This window comes from Hydra viridissima, unplaced genomic scaffold, assembly GCF_058129835.1.
Source record: "Hydra viridissima isolate aposymbiotic clone 2 unplaced genomic scaffold, HvirCarnegie_v1 scaffold_9, whole genome shotgun sequence".
Classification (NCBI taxonomy): domain Eukaryota; kingdom Metazoa; phylum Cnidaria; class Hydrozoa; order Anthoathecata; family Hydridae; genus Hydra; species Hydra viridissima.
The window spans coordinates 6,734,298-6,754,206 of NW_028324308.1; the positions used below are offsets into that span (position 1 = coordinate 6,734,298).

Genomic DNA, 19,909 nt, shown 5'->3' on the forward strand with positions numbered 1-19,909 from the left:
TGTGCTTGTAGATTAAATCGGTTAATAACACCTTCTAAATTTGAAAAAAATGCTCCAACATTAGTTTTATTGAAACTAGTGCAACGGCTAAGACTAGTTTGTTCGGGGGTTCTTAGCGCCAAACTCTGTTGTCTCATAAATGAATGCAGCCATTCTATTCCAGCCATTTTTTCTTCTGTCCAATTACATTTCACGTTTTTGTTATTTGCTATGGCAAACTCAAAAGCTAAGCGACGAACTTGGGTAAATGAAAGTCCATGGTGCATGTTGACTGCATCTTGAATATATTTTTTCAATAGCAATTCTTCACTTGAGTTGAAAACGAGTAAATGTTCATTTGATGGTCAAAAATTAACCTTAACTCCATCAGGTGTATTTTTAACTTTGAGCACATACCTGGCTAATTTATTTTTTGGTATCTGATGACTGGCCGCTGCTTTTCTTATCGATAGTTCTCCTTTTATAATTTTTTCAGTTGCCGTTTTTAAAGCATCAATGGAATACGATCTGTGCGTTGTGGTACGTTGACGTTGACGGGGCATTTTAATTTAATTCATTTATAAACTGGAATAAAAAAAAAACATAATTAGTTGATATAAATGTTAATTAAATGATTATATCAAATTAATTTTTCATTGGTGGGGTTAAGTGGGCCGTCCCATATAACCACATGAATAGCCGGCCCACTTAACCCCACTATATCAAAATTCATATTTTTACAAAAACTTACCAGTATTTTAAATATTTGGGTAATTTGTGATAATTATTCAAATAGGCACTATATTAAAGTTCAGAAATCAGTTATTAAAACTCACAAAACTTGATAAACACAGATTCTATCAACTTTCTAACGCTGCAGTAAAACAATACATGTGACTTCCAAGAACAACAAATGCTTAATAAAATTTTAAAATGGCTGCCATTTGCATTCAAAATCAGCAGCAAGTAGTGCCACCTAGTGGATCGTTTGGGAAACATCAATAAAAGCGGTGTATTCAAACTGCAGAAGTATGAACAGCCAGTGGCCCAGTTAACACCTGTACCCAGTTAACCTCACTTTACCCTAAATATATATATAAATATAAATATATATATATATATATATATATATATATATATATATATATATATATATATATATATATATATATATATATATATATATATATATATATATATATATATATATATATTATATATATATATATATATATATATATAGGTACGCGGAAATCGCGTTTCACGGAGCCGATTTTTGTGCTAAAATTTTGTTCCACGTTTTTTTCACTTTTTTTTAGGTAGCGTCAGACAAACGTTTTTTTGTGGTGTTTTTTTTTAGAAACATATATAAACCTAGATATTTTTCTAAAAGAAGAAGGGTTAATCTTGATTTTTATGTGGCTTTTAATGTATGGTTACTAATTTTTCATGGTTTGTTATGGTCCTGAAAATATAGTGTATGTTCTCACATTAATTTATAGTAGAAGAAATGTCGAGCCCGCTTTTTTTATTATTGATTTAACTTTCTACATGCAATTTCTAAGCACATGCCAATTTTCAACGAAAAAAAAATGGGAGCAGATTTACTATGTGTTATTCTATAAATACTACTTTTTTTAGGTAGCCTTAGGCAAACGTTTTTTTGAGGTATTTCTTTATAGAAACACATATAAACATAGAAGATTTTTTGAAAGAAGAAAGGTCAAGCTTGATTCTTATATTTTTTTTGAATATGGTTGCTTAACTTTTTTATGAATTTTTTTGCTTACAATTTTCCATGAAAATTTAGTCGTTGTTCTCACATTAATTTCGTATCGAAGAAATGTTGAGCCCGCTTTTTTTATTATTTATTCTATTTTCTACATGTATTTTCTTTTTGCCTGCCAAATTTCAGCCAAAAAAAAATGGGAGCAGATATATAACTAAGAACAGCACTTTTGGTACCTTATTTCTGTTTTTATGAATTTTTTTTCGGTAACAGCGAACTATAAAAATACGGGGGCGGTCAGGGGGGCCAGTTCTTAGAAAAACATTTTTTTTTCTTATTATTTTGGTTATTAGATAACAGTAAAAATGGAAAATAAAGAGGTTCAAAAATATATAGATTCTTTACCAGATAGTAAGCAATTTTTTTTTCATATTTATATTATTGCTAACTATTTTTAAAGACTTTATACTTAAGATTATCTTACTAAGATAAACAAAAAAAAAATATGGTTTTTACATTTATGTTATTGTTTTAAAAATAGTTAAATAATTAAAAATCAAAGCAGTTTTAATCTAATATTATTAGATTAAAACTGTATTATTAAATATGGATTATTAAAAATGTATTAGTAATACATAAATGTAATAATATTAGATTAAAACTGCTTTGATTTTATTGATAGATAAAAGTATCATTTCACAGATTCATTAAAACACCATATAAGTATAAAAATTTGTTAACATGCAAGTAAGTATTAATAATACTTATTTGTGTATTAACAAATACTTTGTTAAGAATAAATTATTTTATGAGATGTATAATTTGCTTCTTTCCTTCTAATTTCTATAGAAGTCTACAAATCAAATTTATATTGATTTAGTCTTAACAAACATATTTTTTAGTGTTTAGTTGAAAAATGATATAAAAATTACATTCATCTTCTTTTATCATTTTCCTGTTGTATACTACTTCATCCTTTAAATATTAAATAAATATTTATACAAACATGTCTAATATTTGCTTCTTGTTTAGATCATAGCACTATTATTAAGGATTTCTTGAGATTTTGTAAGTGTAGTTCCCATAACATTTTTCCATTAACTCAATGTTTCTAAGGTTTTTTTTTAAATATAAGATATAATTATTATTGTCTATACCTTTTTTATTGATGTACATTAATTTATATATGTTTATTGTTTACATAAGTATATACCCATTCTGAATGTTAGCTTCTTGTTTATTTACATATAATCTTTATATTTTAATTTTTTAGTTGTTATTTTTTGAACTTACTATTGACAATTACAAGGTGTTATTTTTTATTGTGCAATTTTTTTGTTACCTTTAGTTGAATCGACAAGGTCTACCATTGGTAAGTTTGTATATTATAACTTTTGTTATGAATCATAATAACAAACGTTTAAACATGTGTGTCTAGGTTTAACTCATATTTTGTTTAATTCTCCTTTCATTACTTGCTATAGTTAGTAATTTTGAAAACCAGTAATTTCTATTCTGTGAATATATTTAATGCTAAACTTCTGTTGTTTTTTTTTTATGCGGTGTCTTACTCCTTTTTTAACTTTAGAACCATCTTCATCTGTTACAGTTGGTAAGTTCTAAAAACCTGTTATGCATTCCTTATCAAATACAAGATTTATTTTTTATAACAATCTTTTAACCTTAGTTCCAACTTTAACTACAACAAGTGGTAACTTTAAAAACTATTACTTTTTAATATGTGTATGCATTTCTCAACAATTGCAATATTTATTTTCTATTAAAACTTATTAACCTCAGGAACATCCTCATCTGCTACTATTGGTATATTTTAAATACTTTACTTTCTAATATCTGTAATCATTTATTCATCAATTGCAATATTTGTTTTTTATTACAACTTTTTTACCTTAGTTTCATTGTCCTCTGCATCAAGTGGTATGTCTAAATAATATTACTTTTTAATATGTGTATCCATTTGTTATCATTTGCTATATTAATTTTTTATTACAACTTTTTAACCTTAGGACCATCTTCATCTGGTACGATTGGTAAGTTTTAAAATTTTTACTTTCTATTTGTGTATGCCTTTTTTTATCAATTGCTATATTTTTCTTTTTTAAACTTTTTTTACCTTAGCTTCATCGTCCTCTACATCAAGTGGTATGTCTAAATAATATTACTTGTTAATATGCGTATCCGTTATTCATCATTTGGTGTATTAATTTTTTATTACAACTTTTTAACCTTAGGACCGTGTACATATTCTACGATTGGTGAGTTTTAAAAATTTTACCTTCTAATTGTGCATGCATTTTTTATCAATTGCAATTTTTCTTATTACAACTTTTTAATCTTAGTTTCATGTTCATCTGCAATAACTGGTATGTCAAAAAACTATTACTTTTTAATATGTGTGCGCATTTCTCAGCAATTGCAATATCTTTAAATGACAACTTTTTATACCTTTAGTTCCACCTGCTCAACCTTCTGCTGGTAAATTTATGTATTAAAAATGTATCTGAATGGTTATCAAATTTTTATTATTTCTATTAATATACACTGTTTAATACATTTATATTGTGCTCTCATTTGAATTCTCATAAAAGGAAAATCACTAGCAGTATTAAAATTTTTACTCTTATTAAAAATTTGTTTACCTTTCAGTGATTTATTAGTCAATAATTTTATACATTTAGATAAACTTTAACAAGTAAAAAATTTGTATTAAGTGTTACATAATGCCATTTGTTACTAATATAATTATTATTTATTTGCTTTTAGAGCTGTTTATTTGCTTTCTCTCTGTTTAAGACAGCATTTTAACATTTTTTGTGAAAATTGTTATTAAATTTTTTTTTCAGGTTTATGGCGGCAGGGGGAGGGGCGGCATACGCCCCCTCCAAAAAAGCCAATTTTATACACCATTAGTTAGTATTTTTCAAAGAATTAAAATATTATATATTTTTTTTATAATTTACTCATTTTAGTAAATATTACAATATTTAAAAGAATGAAATTTTGATAGGGTGTGTTAAACCTTACCCACAACCTAACACCCAACTTTAAGATTGACCTGCTATACTCGCTAGTGATGTAGAATAAAATAATACCAACATATTATTCATAAATATTATCAGTTTCATAAAAAAAACACTCTTTTATGGAGAAAAAGTGTTTTTTTGTGAGGTGTTAGTGATGGATTAGAACCCCCTCTAGAGCCCTTGATGCGCCATTTACCTAGAAAAAAGTTTAAAATTAAAGTCCATTTTTACACCTATTTTTTGATACCAAGTTATAGATTTTTGAATAAGAATTGATAAAGTTATAACAAATTATGTAAAAAAAAAAATTTTTTTGACCACAGTTTTATCAAGAAACCCATATATCGAAAGTTTGCTACTAAAAACGTCATAACTTTTTATAGCATTGTCCGATTTTCGTAATTTTTTCACCTTTGAAATACTGTATTTGAGGGGTTTCTAATGATATATAACATTCTTGTATTTGAATAATTTAAAAAAATCAGTCCACGTACCTAATATATATATATATATATATATCAGGGGCGTGTACAGGAATTTTTTTGGGTAAGTCGCAATTTTAACCCCTCCCCAAAAATGTTAAATTTTAGCATCCCCCCCACCCCCCACTTCCTCATTGACAAACGCATATGAAGTAAGACGGCTTAGCAATCGCCCGATATTTTATCGCACATGATACTAACCATTATCAAGCATCATCGCTTCGCACGCTATCTATTTTTAGAAGAAAATGATGATAACCATAGTCAGCACCAACGCTTAACAATTACACACGACCTATTCTTATATGAAGCAAAAATAATTCTTAAAAATCTCTGATATCGCACTTTTTTAGACTTAGGGAGAGCACGCATGAAGTAATACACGCATCGACTTATTTAGGGAGAGCACGCAAGGAGGAAATGAGTCAACTTAGTTGATTCGTATACTACTCTTGGTTTGGGATATTTGCGACACTGTTCCTTATCTACTGTTTGCAAAATTAGGCTTTTTTAATACATTTGACGTAATATGAACTTTATTTTTCGAAACTATAACTTCGGCCCCCCTCCAAAAAAAAAAGTTGAAAACCAAATAGTAAATAAACTGCGGGCTATACTTACTGTACTGTTCAATGCCAAATAATGTTTTTACAAAGATGTGTGGCTATGAAAATAGCCGTTAAACAAAGATTTTTTTCTTTTTAAGATAATACTTTTATATTTTTTATATATTATATTTTTGTTATATATTTTTTTAATTATTTTATTTTATTATATTTTTATTAAAATTTTATTTAAAACACAACCTACGATTATTTATAGCAAACTTATTTATGACTTTTTCAACATCTATAGGTATCTCTGTGTGAATATTCATTAAAGCTAAACCATTTAGGCGGTCCTCTACCATTGTGCTTCTTTTATAATCTTTTAGACGTCGAAGTGAAGAAAACGTTCGCTCACATTCACATGAAGTTAAGGGTAAGGTAGCAAGTAACTTAAGACAAATCTTAATGTTTTCAAAGCCAGGAAAATTTATTGCTTTTAATGTTTCGGTAATATTAGACGGAAGCTCATTTTTAAAATTTACCCAATATACTTCCCACAGTTTAAGCTCACCTAATAAAGCGAGTGGATTTGGTAAGTCTGTTATATAAAAGTCACTGAAAGATATGACATGATCTTTCCAATTAGTATCACTAGAACACTGAACTTCTGCAATCATTTTTGAAGGAACTAAGACAAGTGCTTTATAACACTTTAAAGTTGTACCATTAAACCTTGTGTTTAACTCAGTACTCAGATGGTCTAACAAAGGAATAGTGATAACCAATTTAAAATAATGAGAGACAGATTCAAAAGGAGTATCAGCTCTGTTTTTTGAAATAAATGAAGTTCTAGGCTTTTCTTCTATAACATTTATCTTGGATGCAATTTTTAATGCTTGTTCATAGCATATTTGATGGTGTTCATCAACTATATTTCTAAGAGAAGACACAGCATCTTTTAATGCCTGGATAAGATTCAAACCATTATAAATATCATTACTTTTTGCCTGCAACAATCGTGTAACTGGAAGAGTTACATCAAAAACATTTCTTGTTATACAAAGTGCAACAATAAAATCAAAACCTGTTATTAACTTCAGTAAAGAGGAAGCAGAAGTAGATGTTGTATGATTAAATGTTTTATTGATATTTAAGGACATTTCTTCAAGACAGGAGACCACAGGTATAAAAAGCTCTTGAAAAGTATCCATGCCATGAACTTTATCAATCCAACGTGTTCTACAAACATCTTTTAACTTTTTTTTGGAAGCTAATGGAGTAATTTTATCAATATGCTCTTCTAATTTTTGTTGCCTGGTTGGAGAAAGATTAAAAAAGTATGATACCTCTTTTACATGAGCTAAAAGGTTCCTGATAGACTGCACATTGCATGATGCACAAATAGCTAAATTAAGTCTGTGGCTGTAACAATGAGTAAAAATAGCTTTTTCATTCAAATTTAAAATACGAGCAGACAACCCTTTAGTATGTCCAGCCATTGCTCCAGCACCATCATAAGATTGTCCTCTACAATTTATAATATCCAAGTAAAGAACAGACAAACTTTTTAGTAAAACACTAAATAAACCTTCGCCAGTAACACCATTTGAACAATGTATAAATTTAACAAACTCTTCCTTTATGTCTAAATTAGAATCAACAAATCTAATAACCAAAGAAAGTTGCTCTTTATTTGAACTGTCTGAAGCTTCATCAGCAATAATAGAAAAATATTGAGACTTTTTGATTTCTTCTATTATTTTGTCGGTAACTACTTCTCCGCAACATTTTATCAGCTCATTTTGAGATGTATTTGATATGTAAGATGCATTTTTTTGATGATATTTTAAATGATCTTCAAGAATTTTATCGCCAGCTTTGACACGAAAATGAAGTAGTTCGATGAAATTTCCTGCAGTAGGACTAGGAGATTTGCTTCTACCAGGATGAAATTTTGAATTATCTCGATGACCTCTTAAAGGAAGACCAAGGCGGCCACATAGAATAATTGTTTCAATAATTGGTAACAACAATCTACGATTTTCAGAAATCTGTGATTGAATTATTTTTTGAGAGGTTATATCAATTGGCTCTGCTTTAAAAGACCAAAATGATGATAAAGAAAACAAAACTTCAGCAGTTTTAACATGCAATCCTTTGTTTCTGCAGGTTAGATTATTATTATTTTTTCCAAATACATGTTTCTTAAAGTGAGCAGAAGCATCATTCCAGTAGTTGAATGGTTTACTGAATAGCCTTTCTACTATAGTACATTCTGAAGGAAAGCTGTGACCAAAAAGTACACATGGCAAACAGAAAGCACCATCAAATATCTTTGAATAAGTAAGCCATGGAAATTTATTTATCCATGCAAGTTGAAAGCTACGTCCATTTGAATTTTTAGGAAAAGTAAATGTTTTACAAGGTACAAACACAGATTGAACTAAATGTTGAACTTCAGAATTACTTAAAGTTTTAGCAACACTGGAATAACTAGCATAATTAGAAACCAAATAACCAATATCATAATTATAGGAAGGGATAGAAAATGGTATAGATTGAGTTACTTTACTAAAACTAGGTATTGGTATTTGGTTGCAAAGATGCAAAGATTTATTTTTTAAATTAGATTCCATAAGGTCATCATGATCTTTGGATTTGTTATGAAAAGTAATTTTAGCCTGTAACATCCTGTTACTTTCATTGGAAGCTTTACGTTTCAAATTGTTTTTTAGTACTAATGGAACATAATGATTGTGTTGAAAAGGGACAGAAAAATCATTTGAAAAACTTTCACAACAAAAAAGAAGATATAAAGACTCGTAATTTTCAAAAGAGGTCATACGGGGATAAATAATTTGGCCAAATAATAGTTTGTACTTAGTAAGGCCATTATCTGGGTAAAGACATTCTATTTTTTTTCCACATATGCTTGATAATCCAAGAACACAAAGGAAAGAGGACCAGTTTTTATCGTTGCAATTATGAACAGCTTCTTCTTGTACTAACTCTCTGCCTTCCTTTCTTGTATCTAAAGAATTTTTTGATACTGACAACGACAGAATGTTTTTTAAACAAGGAAAAACATTTCTATTGTTACAAAAAACAGATTGAAAAGATGGATGGTTTGAGTAGAAGTCTGCATTTAAGAAAAGCTCGATTGATGTCAATAATCTTAAATCATTTACTACAGAATTATTCCCAGTGATGACTAATGAGATTGAACTGTACAGACAGTTTCCAGTTGATTGAGACCTGATATGCACATAAAAACATAGTTATACAATTACATTTTTCAATTGCAATGTTTTCAATAAAAAATATTTTTGTAAGAAAACTAGTTCATTATTGTTATTTTTAAATTGGATTTAATATAAAGATAAATTTATAAATGTTCAATAAAAAAAGCTTAACAATAATAATAAGAAAGCTTAAAAATAATAAAAGAAAGCTTTACAATAAAAAAAAAATCACTGAAACGAAATCAATATTTCTACCTTAAACAAATGAAATTGCCACAATGTTTTTCTGAAAAAGTCTTTGGTAAAAAGGTGTCTAAACCTCTAATGTTTTCTACAACATTCATATTTGGATGTTTGTCTTTAAAACAAGAAATATTTTTTTCCAATCTTTCTTTCCAATGGACTAACTCCGATTGGCATTTTGTTTGGAGAGCTATTTGAACTTGAGAATTAGTCAACATTTTAAGCAAATAATTAAACTGTTTAAATTTTAAGTTTAAGAAATGTTTTATAAACACATACCAAACAGGGTGTATGTATCAAGGGAAGTCCGAATTTAATTTATAATGTTTAAAACCCTTTCTATCTTTTTATATTGATCAAAATGCAATTAATTAAAAAGATACACAGCTTTGTATAAAATAATTGGGGATGTCGATTGATATATTTTAATATATGCTTGTTGTTAATTATAGTATTCTCCTCCTAATAATAAATATCAATAGAATTTGATCAAAACTTTACTCAGGGTGTGATAGGAAGGGGAAGTCCAAAATTTGTTTTCTAAGAAATAATAACTTTTATTTTTTTTTAATTAATAAAAGAAAATATTTAAAAAATGAAGTACTTTGTAACTTAATAAAAAAAGGTATGTCCATTCAAGTTTCTTATTCATTTGTTTAACTCAAAAATTAAAATAACCTCCGTTTAAATATATAAACCTTTTTTTTTAATAAACTTTAGACCGTTCTCGATTTGACAAGCACTATAATAAAATACCAAACCGTAAATCTAACTGTTATCCCGGATTAATAACTTCTTACCATCCGCTCGAACAATTTACCTTGTATAGTTTGCTTAATTATTGCTTTAGTTTGCTATAATTATTCGCTCTGTTTGCTTTTATCTACCGACGCATCATATTTATTCAACAAAATATTGAAGTTGTGAAAAAATATATATATATTCATATTTTGGGTATGTCCAGCGACGTAGCAGACATCCCCTAGACACGCCCCTGTATATATATATATATATATATATATATATATATATATATATATATATATATATATATATATATATATATATACATATATTCTTTTATCCTTCAGTTAAGCGGCGTAAAATAAATACATCCTTTCGCTTTTTTGTTGTCGTTACAAATACGTCTGAATAAATCACTCTCGCCCGTAGATAAAAAATGAATAGTAAAACATAACAAGAAATAAAAACACCACACTATTTTGCAAGTAAATTTATTATGTGTATTGCTGTCTTACCGTAAGAGAATGACAAAAAAAACTGCAATTAGAGAAGATTTTGACGATATAAACAAGAAATAAATGCTGAAAACAGTGAATCGTTTTTATATCTTTGGCGCATGACCAAATCAAAACAATTTATTCTTAAGACTTGTTTTAGTTTATTAAAAGTAATCAAAAACTAGATACTTTATTGGAAAATGAAATTAAAACAAAATAATGAATAATTTTTTATCTTTGATTCTTAAAAAATTTGTAAAGCTTGTAAAGTTTAAATAGAAAAGTTATAATAATTTGCAGTTTTAAAGTTTATTTAATTAAAGTTAATTATGCTATGTAATTATGTAAAGTTTTCTTTCTTTTGTTTTAATTAAAACAAAAACAATCTCCTCCGTAAGTGCTGAAAAAGCGAAAAGATGTATTTATTTTACGCCGCTTAACTGAAGGATTACCATATATATATATATAAATAGCACCAAAACCTAGAAAATCTATTTTAGAACTTACGAGTAGGATGAAACGTAAAAGAACTGATAATCTTCAGGGAAAAGAACTGGAAGAACTTCAACATGCTGTAAAAAGGTTTGCATCTAATCCCTCTACTGCACCTAGGTGTAAGTTATATGGTCCAAATTTATCATTGCATACTTTTTGCAATTTGAGACTAACAGACAGAACATGGGCTGAATTTAAAAAAATTGTTACACAAAATCATCATCTTGTTCCTCCAGATTTAACCAAGTTAAAAGAATACAAAAAATTGACATATCCAGAGCAGGTGAAATATTCAGAAACTGAAGTAAAATATAGTCTATTCAATATGATCAAACATTCAGTTTCTAGAGTGTTTGAGTATCTTTTGGAGGATGATGATAATTCTATTAAATTTTTAGCACAGGAGGAACGTGATAACATATATGTTATTTGCAAAGTGGGTGGTGATGGTCAGAGTGACCAATCTGAATTTCAGAATGCAGCAACTATGAAGAGAGGTGTGGATGATTCCACTGTGTATAGTATAGTGTTTGTACTGTTGGAGATTCGAAGTGGAAAAAAGATACTATGGAAAAATTGTAATCCAAATAGTCCAGATGCAACCCGTCATCTCATGTTTTGTTTTGCCAAAGAGACTACTAGTTTTATTCAAGAGAAGTTTGAACATTTACAAAATGAAATTTTGTCTTTAGAGAATATTAAGTTTAAACTTCATGACAATACTTTTGTTATAAATTCAAGTTTGTCAACTATTTATACCACAATGAATGATGGTAAAACACTTAATGCTGTGGTATCAAAAATGCTTAAAAAATATATAGCATCTCAGTGCTGTCATGTATGTCAAGCATATCCTAAGGAGTTTAATTTGGAATAAAGATACCATTTGGAATAAAGATAAAGATGTAGACAAGAATATATTGAAACTTGGAATTTGCAGTCTTCATTTGTGCATATGCAGCATGGAGTGGGTTTTCAATACTGCTTGCAAACTTCCAGCAGTGAAACAAGGAAGAAAAATTCCAGCAAAAAACAGCCAAGAATTTATTGAAAACAAAAAAAAATTCCAGCACTTATTCAAAATACAATTAAAAATAAGGGTATCTTTTGTCAGGAAGGGAAGTGGTACATCCAACACTGGCAATGTTGCACGAAAATTCTTTAATAATCCATCTGTTACTGGAAGAATTCTAAATTTGAATACCACTATGATCAAACTATTTAGGGACCTGCTAATTGATATAAATAGTACAACCGCAAGACCGGATGTGAAAATTTTCAAGCAGAAATCTGAACGTCTGTTTGGTCTCATTTCTAATGATCAGTTTTTAAAAGCCATTCCAATGTCACAGTCTGTGCATAGAATGGTAGTTCATGGTGTTTCTTTTATTAAATTTTTTAAGTATCCAATAGGTTCTTTGTCTGAGAGTGCCATTGAAGCCAGGAACAAAGCCAACAAAACTGCACGAGTAGGTCATGTACGATTAACTTCTTCTGCTGAAAATACTAGGGATACAGCTAATCATTTATTTATGACATCTGACGTGTACCTATACTGTAAGAAGAACAAAATGCAAGAGGTATAAAAGCTATATTGCAAGAAGATTAAGCTGATAACTGTTCTTAAGGTAAATATTGGAGAAAGCTATGTATATCTTTAAATTTAAATATTTAATGTTATCGTTTAATTTTATTAATGATACATTTTAGGTGCTGGTGGTAGCCAATCTGATATTTCTGAGATCTTTTTACATAATCAAACAGTATGTTTTTTTTATGCTTGCAAAAAAAAAAAATACTAATTGTTAGAAAAGTTGAAACATAAGAATCCCAAACTTTCATGTTTGAGGGAAAATTGCATCAATTGGCCTCAAATTGACTCAATTTTGCCATATTTTTGTTTTCCTCAAAGATGTGTCTAAAGTCCTATTTCTATTTAGTGATGCATAGTGCAATTCTTGAAGGCTTGTTGTAAATATTAAATGTTGCTCCACATAAGGATTGCTGAGATACGTTTAGAGTAAAAATTTTAATTATATTTCAATTGTATCTATTTATTACAGTGAATAAAGTTTTTTCTTGAATGTATAATTATTAGAATTAGAATTTGATGATAGATAATTTCTATGATAAATAGTTTATATCTTAAACTATACTAGTTATTACATTAACAAAACTTTTTAAAATTTTAATGTGTGCTGTTAAATAATTTTAGGAAGATAAAGAGTAATGGTTCGTATTAAGAAAAGAAATCAAGGAAGCATCATTTAACCATGCAGCTGTAGTTGATAAGCAACTTTTAATAAACGGCTGTTTTCATAGCCACATATTGTTTAAAACCTATTTTAGCATCAGAAACTCTATTCTGCATTTGAGGGGAATGGAACTACTGGAGTATTTATTTTACTTTTATTTATAATAAAATACTTATATGTTATTTCCTTTTTTATTTAACATGAAAATATAAGTTGGAGACTAAAAATGCCTGTAACTCCTAAAAAAGATAAACTGATTTATCAGACTTAAATAGAGACTTAAAACTGGTATATCAGTTTTAAATATCAAAAACTATCGGTTTTATATCTTTTTAATCAAAAATCGAATTAGTCCGGATAAACCAACTAAAAAACCGGAATGAAACCGGTTTTAAAAAAGACCGGACTTTTTTTTATAAATATATATAAAAACAAATAATTTCTCATAATTGATGCTTTGTTAAAAAAATTACTTCAAAATGTTAAACAGTTCTCTAGTTATAAGGCTATTTCCTTTTTTTCTATCAGCGCGACGCATAGTGCGCCATGAGAAATAAAAAATTTAAATGTCACGCCATACTTAATTTTAAAAATCGCGTGACAAATTTAATTTACTAATTTCTCAACTTGATAAACAAATTGAATAAATGGCACACTATACATAAATAAAATAAATAAAAAGACCAAAAAAGTAATAAAAATTAAATATTATTTTTTTAAAAAGAAACCATCATCAAATATAAACATAAATATTTAATCTTGAAATTCAGTTAAAAGACGCCTAGGAGAATCTAATCTCTATGGTCAAATTGCCCTCAGAAAACCATTACTTCAATCTTAAAATAGAAATAAAAAGACTAAAATGGGTTCTTGCTTATCGTAAGTGGACAATAGAAGACTCTAAAAAAGTACTTTGGGGTGACGAATCAAAGTTCTAAATATTTGGTTTAAAATGAAGAGATTACCTTCGCCGAAGCTACAAATAGAAAATGCTGCAAAGAGAGGATGCTACTCGAATGCATGCTGCCTACAGCAAAGCATCGTTTCTCCAACTCTGGAGTTGGAGATTTAGACTTGGTATAATGAAAAAAGAAAAATATAAAAGATTGAACTGCATTCTTGAACAGAATATAGTTCAATCTGGGCAATTAAGTTTGCTGGATTCATTTTTCAGCAGGAAAATGACCACAAACATAGCTCCAAACTATGCAGAGTTTATTTAGAATGAAAAGCAGGTGTACATGTTTTGAAGAATATGATTTGGCTTCCACACAGCCCTCATCTCAGCCATATTGAACTTCTATGGGACAAGCTGGGCAGAAAAGTCTGCGACTAGTGTCCATCATCAATGGAGGATATTTGGAATATCTTTAAAAATCGTTGCGATAGTATACCACTTAAAACCATAATCAGTTTAAAAGTTCGAATGCCCTCTCGTAAAAAAGGGACTAAAACTATAGAGGATTTTTTTCGAGGAAAAATGTTTAGACAATCAGTATTTAAATTCTGTAAGATCCATTTTAATTCTTAAGTTGTTTTAAAGGAAATTTAAATTTTGACAAACTATTGTCTGATTTTGCAAACACTTTACTTTAGTTTATTTACTTTCCCTTTTTTTCATAATGGTCTCAAATTTTTAACAAAAATTAATTTCTAAACGAAGCAAAGGTACTTTGATAAAATGTGCTTTTATAATTTTATCTATAAACGAAATCGTCTCAAATTACAAATATGGAGATAGTAGAATATTCTTATTCATGTCAGGGTAGGTGTACGTAATTCAGGGTTTCATATTAAATTGAGAGTTTTCTTATACCGTTTCTCATGTTTTGTTCCTTATTATGTTTTAGAACATTCACATAGAATGAATGCTACACCGTTGTCTTTATCAAATATTCCAGAAAAATATTCCAGAAAAATACTGGAAGTGTAACAAGTATACATTGCAATAAAACAAAATTATTATTTTTTTTTTTTTTAAAAAAAGGTCCTCAAAATAAAAGCTGAAATTCCTTTTACCTGTGTCCCTAAATAACTTCTAGATACATCACTGACCACCAACATTATACAAATGCAAAAGAAAGGAATGAATAAAATCAAACCCCAAAAAAACATATCATTTGTTACTTTATTCACTCCCAGTAGTTGGCATAACATTTTTAAAAAACTTACTTTTTATATCAGTGTTAACTTCTTGCATAGAATCAGACAGCGGCAAAAGATGCAGACTGGAATCCTAATAAAAACAGTCTGGACTGTAAATAAACTACTTTGCAATATTGTACCTACAAAATAACTTAATGCATGCAAATTATCAGTTAAAAAGGCTAAAATGAAAATAAAAATTCAGGTGCAAAAGAGAAACTTACTTTGACAAATAAAAAACTAAAAAGTCACATACTACTCTGCTTTACTACATACAATTATTGATAACTTCCTCTTACTTTTCTTAGGGTGTGGCTTAAGAGCAATTCTTGATCTTTCCTCCTGTAAAAAGTTTGGCTATCAAAGAGATTTGTTTAACTATTTATACTATACTTAAACCTGGTCAAATGCTAAAACATCCAGACAAACTTTTCTTCAAAGTTGAGCTATGTTCGTACTCATTAAGCTCATGGTTATCAGAGTATTAATTGTCAGAAAACAAATACTCAACATAGTTAGAATACTCCTCAAATGTCCTTTCATTCTCATACTATCTCCTCCTAAGATTCCAACATTAAGTATACTGTCTAAAGATACAAATGAGGATTCTAGTAATTTCTTTTATTCCTTTTGAATCTGCGACGTCACTGTTGGTATGAACTTTTTGTAAAGGGCATAAATGTATCTAGATAAAAATGTTTTTATTTCAAGACAAAAAAAAGGCAAATAAATCACACCAGTCAAACTTCTAAAAACTCCTTCCTCTTACTGTTTTTTTTTTAACTATTTTTCTCAATGGAAACGTTATGTGCACAGCCAACCACTAAAGCAGTTTTTGGCGTTATTAAAAACACCATGTATTTTTATAAAAACACACATTTATATTAAAATTACATTTTAATCTACAACTGATCTATAGAAGACATTTTAAATGCATCTATATGTAACCGAAAAGAGATATCTATCTTTTAATCTCGTTTATACATCTAATATGCGTCTACAATTGGAAAAAAATAGAATCACTGAAATTAGACCTTTTTTCGATGAATAATATACGTCTAAAATATACGCATCTACGAAAGATGCAAATTAGAGTAGTTTTAGATGATCTATAGACGTCTTTTGCCTGCTGGGAAGTACATTATGCCTTTATAGCTACTTTAACTTTATTTCATTTTTTGCTAACTAACCACAGCATAAACAATTCCTAATTTAAATAAAATTTTCGAGCTTTTTTCGAGGCAAAATTATAAATTACTTCATCATGTTACAATGATTTCGCGAGATCATTTACAATAGACAATATCATAAGATTTGAAAGTCGCTCTCGTCCTATGGTGGCTCTTAAATGGTTTTTTATAATCTTAAGTTTACTAACAGATCTTTCACCCTCTGCAACGGATATTGGCATTGTGTGAAAAATGATTAATTTCGAAAATATTCGTAAATTGCTTCGAAAATTATATATATATATATATATATATATATATATATATATATATATATATATATATATATATATATATATATATATATATATATATATATGTATATATATAGACCTATATATTTCTACTAACTCACCTTCAAATTAGTATTTTGATTAGTAGCTTTGTAAAACCAACGTAATTCTTGGAGCGTTTGACTATTTTTTTCACATTCTTTTACCCTTTTGGAAGCCAATGCCCTATTTTGGGCACCAGAAAGTTTTTTACGATTCATTATTAACAGTTACTGTAAATAACCCTACGCATCAATAAAATAATAGCATAGTCAACTACGCAAACTCATCAAAAAATTATAAACTCAATCTCAAAAAGCTTATGTCATAAATCAATATTTCAATAGTTAAATATAAATCTTAAACATGAATTACCATAAGTTGATCGTAAAGAGTTGAAAAATATTTACTATTACTTTCTAAATTCTGAATAGTATTATTTCTAAATTGTATTCACTATGCCTGCTATGCCTGCCGGATTGTAGCAATATTCAAATTGAAAAATATATGCAATATTTTCTAAATATATATTCAATCTTTTTCAAATATATTCAATCTTTTTCAAATATATATTCAATCTTTTTCAAATATGTTCAATCTTTTTCAAATATATATTCAATCTTTTTCAAATATATTCAATCTTTTTCAAATATATTCAATCTTTTTCAAATATATTCAATCTTTTTCAAATATATTCAATCTTTTTCAAATATATTCAATATTCCTGGGATAAAGCAATTTACGCGCGTAAATAGAAGGATAATAACTACAATTAATGGCAAACAAAAAAATTAAACACAAACAAAAACAATGGCGACCGAAATCATTGAAAAAGACATGGGTGCAGATCTATATAAAAATTTAATATTTTTTCTAGATGAAGTTGAATCTTTTATTGGAAAAACCACTTGTGGTGATTATTTGCCGTTATTATTACAGCATATTGATTTAATCGATCAACTTATTCCAGTATTGAACAGTTTTAATGAAGAATTTATTGGTGATTTAAACAACAAAGAAAGAATAGAAAGTATATTATATATATTTTTGGAGATTCGGAAAATGCTTTCCCTTTATTATCATGAAAAATCTTCAAAATACTGCAGTATCAATATTAATGTGTTATATAGTAAAACCCCTGGAAGGCCAAAGTACGAAATTCCAAAAAATGTTCTAAAAGAATTTAAGTGTTTGGGTTTTTCTTGGAATGTTGCATCGAAGGTTTTAGGTGTTTCACGTTGGACAGTTCATCGCAGAGTAAATGAACTTAATTTAAACAAAACAGGTCGTTTTAGCAACATCAATGACCACGAAATAGACAGAATTATAGCTGAATACATATCTCGTCACGGTGTAGCAACAGGGGAACCATTATTATCTGGTTATTTTAGATCAAAAGGTTACCATATACAAAGAAGAAGAATCCGCTCTAGTTTAAACAGAGTGGATCATAGGAATACTGCATTGCGATGGGGAGCATTGGTTAGAAGGCGATCTTATTATGTACCATGGCCAAATTCTTTATGGCATATAGATAGACATCACTCTCTAATTCGTTGGAAATTCGTAATACATGGGTGCATTGATGGTAAATCAAGGAAAGTAATGTTTTTGGAAGCCAATACAAATAATTTAGCAGAAACGGTGTTAAATCTTTTTTTAAATGCGACAAGCGAGTTTTCAACGCCTTCAAGAATAAGAGTAGACTTTGGGGTAGAAAATGTTCTTATATGTGATGAAATGGTTGCAAGAAGAGGTCATGGCAGAGGGAGTTTTTTAGCTGGATCTTCCACAAGAAATCAAAGAATAGAGAGGTTATGGAGAGATGTGTTTCGATGCGTCGTGTTACCTTTTTATTACACTTTTTATGCTATGGAACAGAGCGGCATTTTAGATATTGAAAATCCAATTCACATGTTCACACTGCATATAGTTTATTTAGAAAGAATAAATCTTTCCTTGAAAGAGTTTAAACTTATGTACAACGACCATCGTTTATCTACAGAAGAAAATTGGACTCCCAATCAAATATGGACTATGGGAATGATAAATATTGACAATCCTATGTCAAGAGATGAAACTGATTTTATAAAAATGATTTTAATATTTATGGAGTAGATGTTGACGGCCCTTTATCTCACGATTTAAACAATGTTGTTGTTAACTCAGTTAGTATTCCGAATAGCAACCAGACAATCTCTAATGGCCTTATTATAAAAGGACAAAAATAGACTTCGACAAAGCACTAATTGCAACAATTTTAGTTACAACTATCAAAAATGAATTGTCTATAAAAAATGTTTGTCTTTCTAGACAATCATTTTAAAAACGGACACTAAATGAACAATCTCGATTTTTTAATGAGGTATAGAAGATCTATTTCATATATAATTTGGACTTATAACGAGTAATTAAATTTTCACTGCAGCATCGTTTCAAAAACTGAAAACGAGCACAAAATTAAAAATACAATTTTTCTAACAGAAGTTCATTTTTTAATTTTTTGTCCAGCGTGTGCTGTTGATTAAAAAGTTAATGTCTATTTAAAAACCTCAAAATGGACTATTTTGTGCTCAATTGAAGTTCATTAATTACTCAGTTCAGTTGTTTTTCAATTCTCAGTGAATGTGCGTGAAAATTTATTTTTAAAATGCCCTCTCCAGTTTGGGATTTTTCTTAACATTCTATCCTCAGACTGTGAATCTGACTATGATTGGATCTAAATTTTGGAAAGTCAACTATTTGTGTAAACATTATTGTCATATTCCGTCCTAAAATTTGTCACCACTTTAAATTTGTCACCATAAAAGTCATTTTTACCATGAAATAAAATTCAAATATAATGTATCGTATATTTTCTTTTTTGTTTCTAAGGGATTTTTTGGGTAATTTAGATTTATTGGCAAAAATCAATATTTCTGGTTTTATGAAATCAAGTAAATTTAGACAAAATCATAGACACCAAATAGATAAAAAATTATGCTTTGTAGACTTATGAAGTGAAA

General features: G+C 28.4%; 3 protein-coding genes, 1 long non-coding RNA gene and 1 pseudogene across 7 annotated transcripts; 3 read left to right on the forward strand and 2 right to left on the reverse strand.

Moving 5' to 3' along the window:
- Positions 1-2,020: 2,020 nt before the first annotated feature.
- Positions 2,021-4,643, forward strand: LOC149883781 (uncharacterized). Its single transcript, XM_090098639.1, has 13 exons — positions 2,021-2,119; positions 2,741-2,776; positions 3,057-3,080; positions 3,297-3,320; positions 3,396-3,419; positions 3,509-3,532; positions 3,623-3,646; positions 3,736-3,759; positions 3,848-3,871; positions 3,961-3,984; positions 4,069-4,092; positions 4,181-4,204; positions 4,573-4,643. The coding sequence occupies exons 1-13, from the start codon at positions 2,074-2,076 to the stop codon at positions 4,641-4,643; spliced, it is 393 nt and encodes a 130-aa protein (XP_089954765.1). The 5' UTR covers positions 2,021-2,073.
- Positions 4,644-5,361: 718 nt separating this feature from the next.
- On the reverse strand, positions 5,362-10,245 carry LOC149883782 (52 kDa repressor of the inhibitor of the protein kinase-like). Its single transcript, XM_090098089.1, has 2 exons — positions 9,280-10,245; positions 5,362-9,037 (listed from the first exon to the last, which is right to left on the reverse strand). Exons 1-2 carry the CDS (start codon positions 9,483-9,485, stop codon positions 6,025-6,027), a joined length of 3,219 nt encoding a protein of 1,072 aa, XP_089954215.1. The 5' UTR covers positions 9,486-10,245; the 3' UTR covers positions 5,362-6,024.
- A 215-nt stretch (positions 10,246-10,460) lies between these two features.
- LOC145183065 (uncharacterized) lies at positions 10,461-13,438 on the forward strand (annotated as a pseudogene). Its single transcript, XR_016455977.1, has 2 exons — positions 10,461-12,631; positions 12,714-13,438. The product of XR_016455977.1 is annotated as an uncharacterized LOC145183065 (transcript).
- LOC149883783 (uncharacterized) lies at positions 12,360-17,209 on the reverse strand. 3 transcript variants are annotated; one of them, XR_016455979.1, is made up of 3 exons: positions 16,988-17,170; positions 15,431-15,494; positions 12,360-12,558 (listed from the first exon to the last, which is right to left on the reverse strand). It is a non-coding gene; the product is annotated as an uncharacterized LOC149883783 (long non-coding RNA). The 3 variants fall into 3 exon arrangements; XR_016455978.1 differs by lacking the exon at positions 12,360-12,558 and having other exon boundaries at positions 13,773-15,494; positions 16,988-17,209; XR_016455980.1 differs by lacking the exons at positions 12,360-12,558; positions 16,988-17,170 and adding an exon at positions 15,703-16,532 and having other exon boundaries at positions 15,255-15,494.
- A 196-nt stretch (positions 17,210-17,405) lies between these two features.
- On the forward strand, positions 17,406-19,747 carry LOC149883784 (uncharacterized). Its single transcript, XM_090096763.1, has one exon. The coding sequence runs from the start codon at positions 17,715-17,717 to the stop codon at positions 19,020-19,022; it is 1,308 nt and encodes a 435-aa protein (XP_089952889.1). The 5' UTR covers positions 17,406-17,714; the 3' UTR covers positions 19,023-19,747.
- The last annotated feature ends 162 nt before the right edge of the window (positions 19,748-19,909 follow it).

Coding starts and splice junctions, on each gene's coding strand:
- LOC149883781 (XM_090098639.1), top strand. CDS start 2,074: ATGGAAAATAAAGAGGTTCAAAAATATATAGATTCTTTACCAGATA. Junction 3,533..3,622: donor ATCCTCATCTGCTACTATTG/GTATATTTTAAA, acceptor TTTTTACCTTAG/TTTCATTGTCCTCTGCATCA. Junction 3,760..3,847: donor ATCTTCATCTGGTACGATTG/GTAAGTTTTAAA, acceptor TTTTTACCTTAG/CTTCATCGTCCTCTACATCA.
- LOC149883782 (XM_090098089.1), bottom strand. CDS start 9,485: ATGTTGACTAATTCTCAAGTTCAAATAGCTCTCCAAACAAAATGCCAA. Junction 9,038..9,279: donor GGCAATTTCATTTGTTTAAG/GTAGAAATATTG, acceptor TGTGCATATCAG/GTCTCAATCAACTGGAAACT.
- LOC149883784 (XM_090096763.1), top strand. CDS start 17,715: ATGGCGACCGAAATCATTGAAAAAGACATGGGTGCAGATCTATATAAA.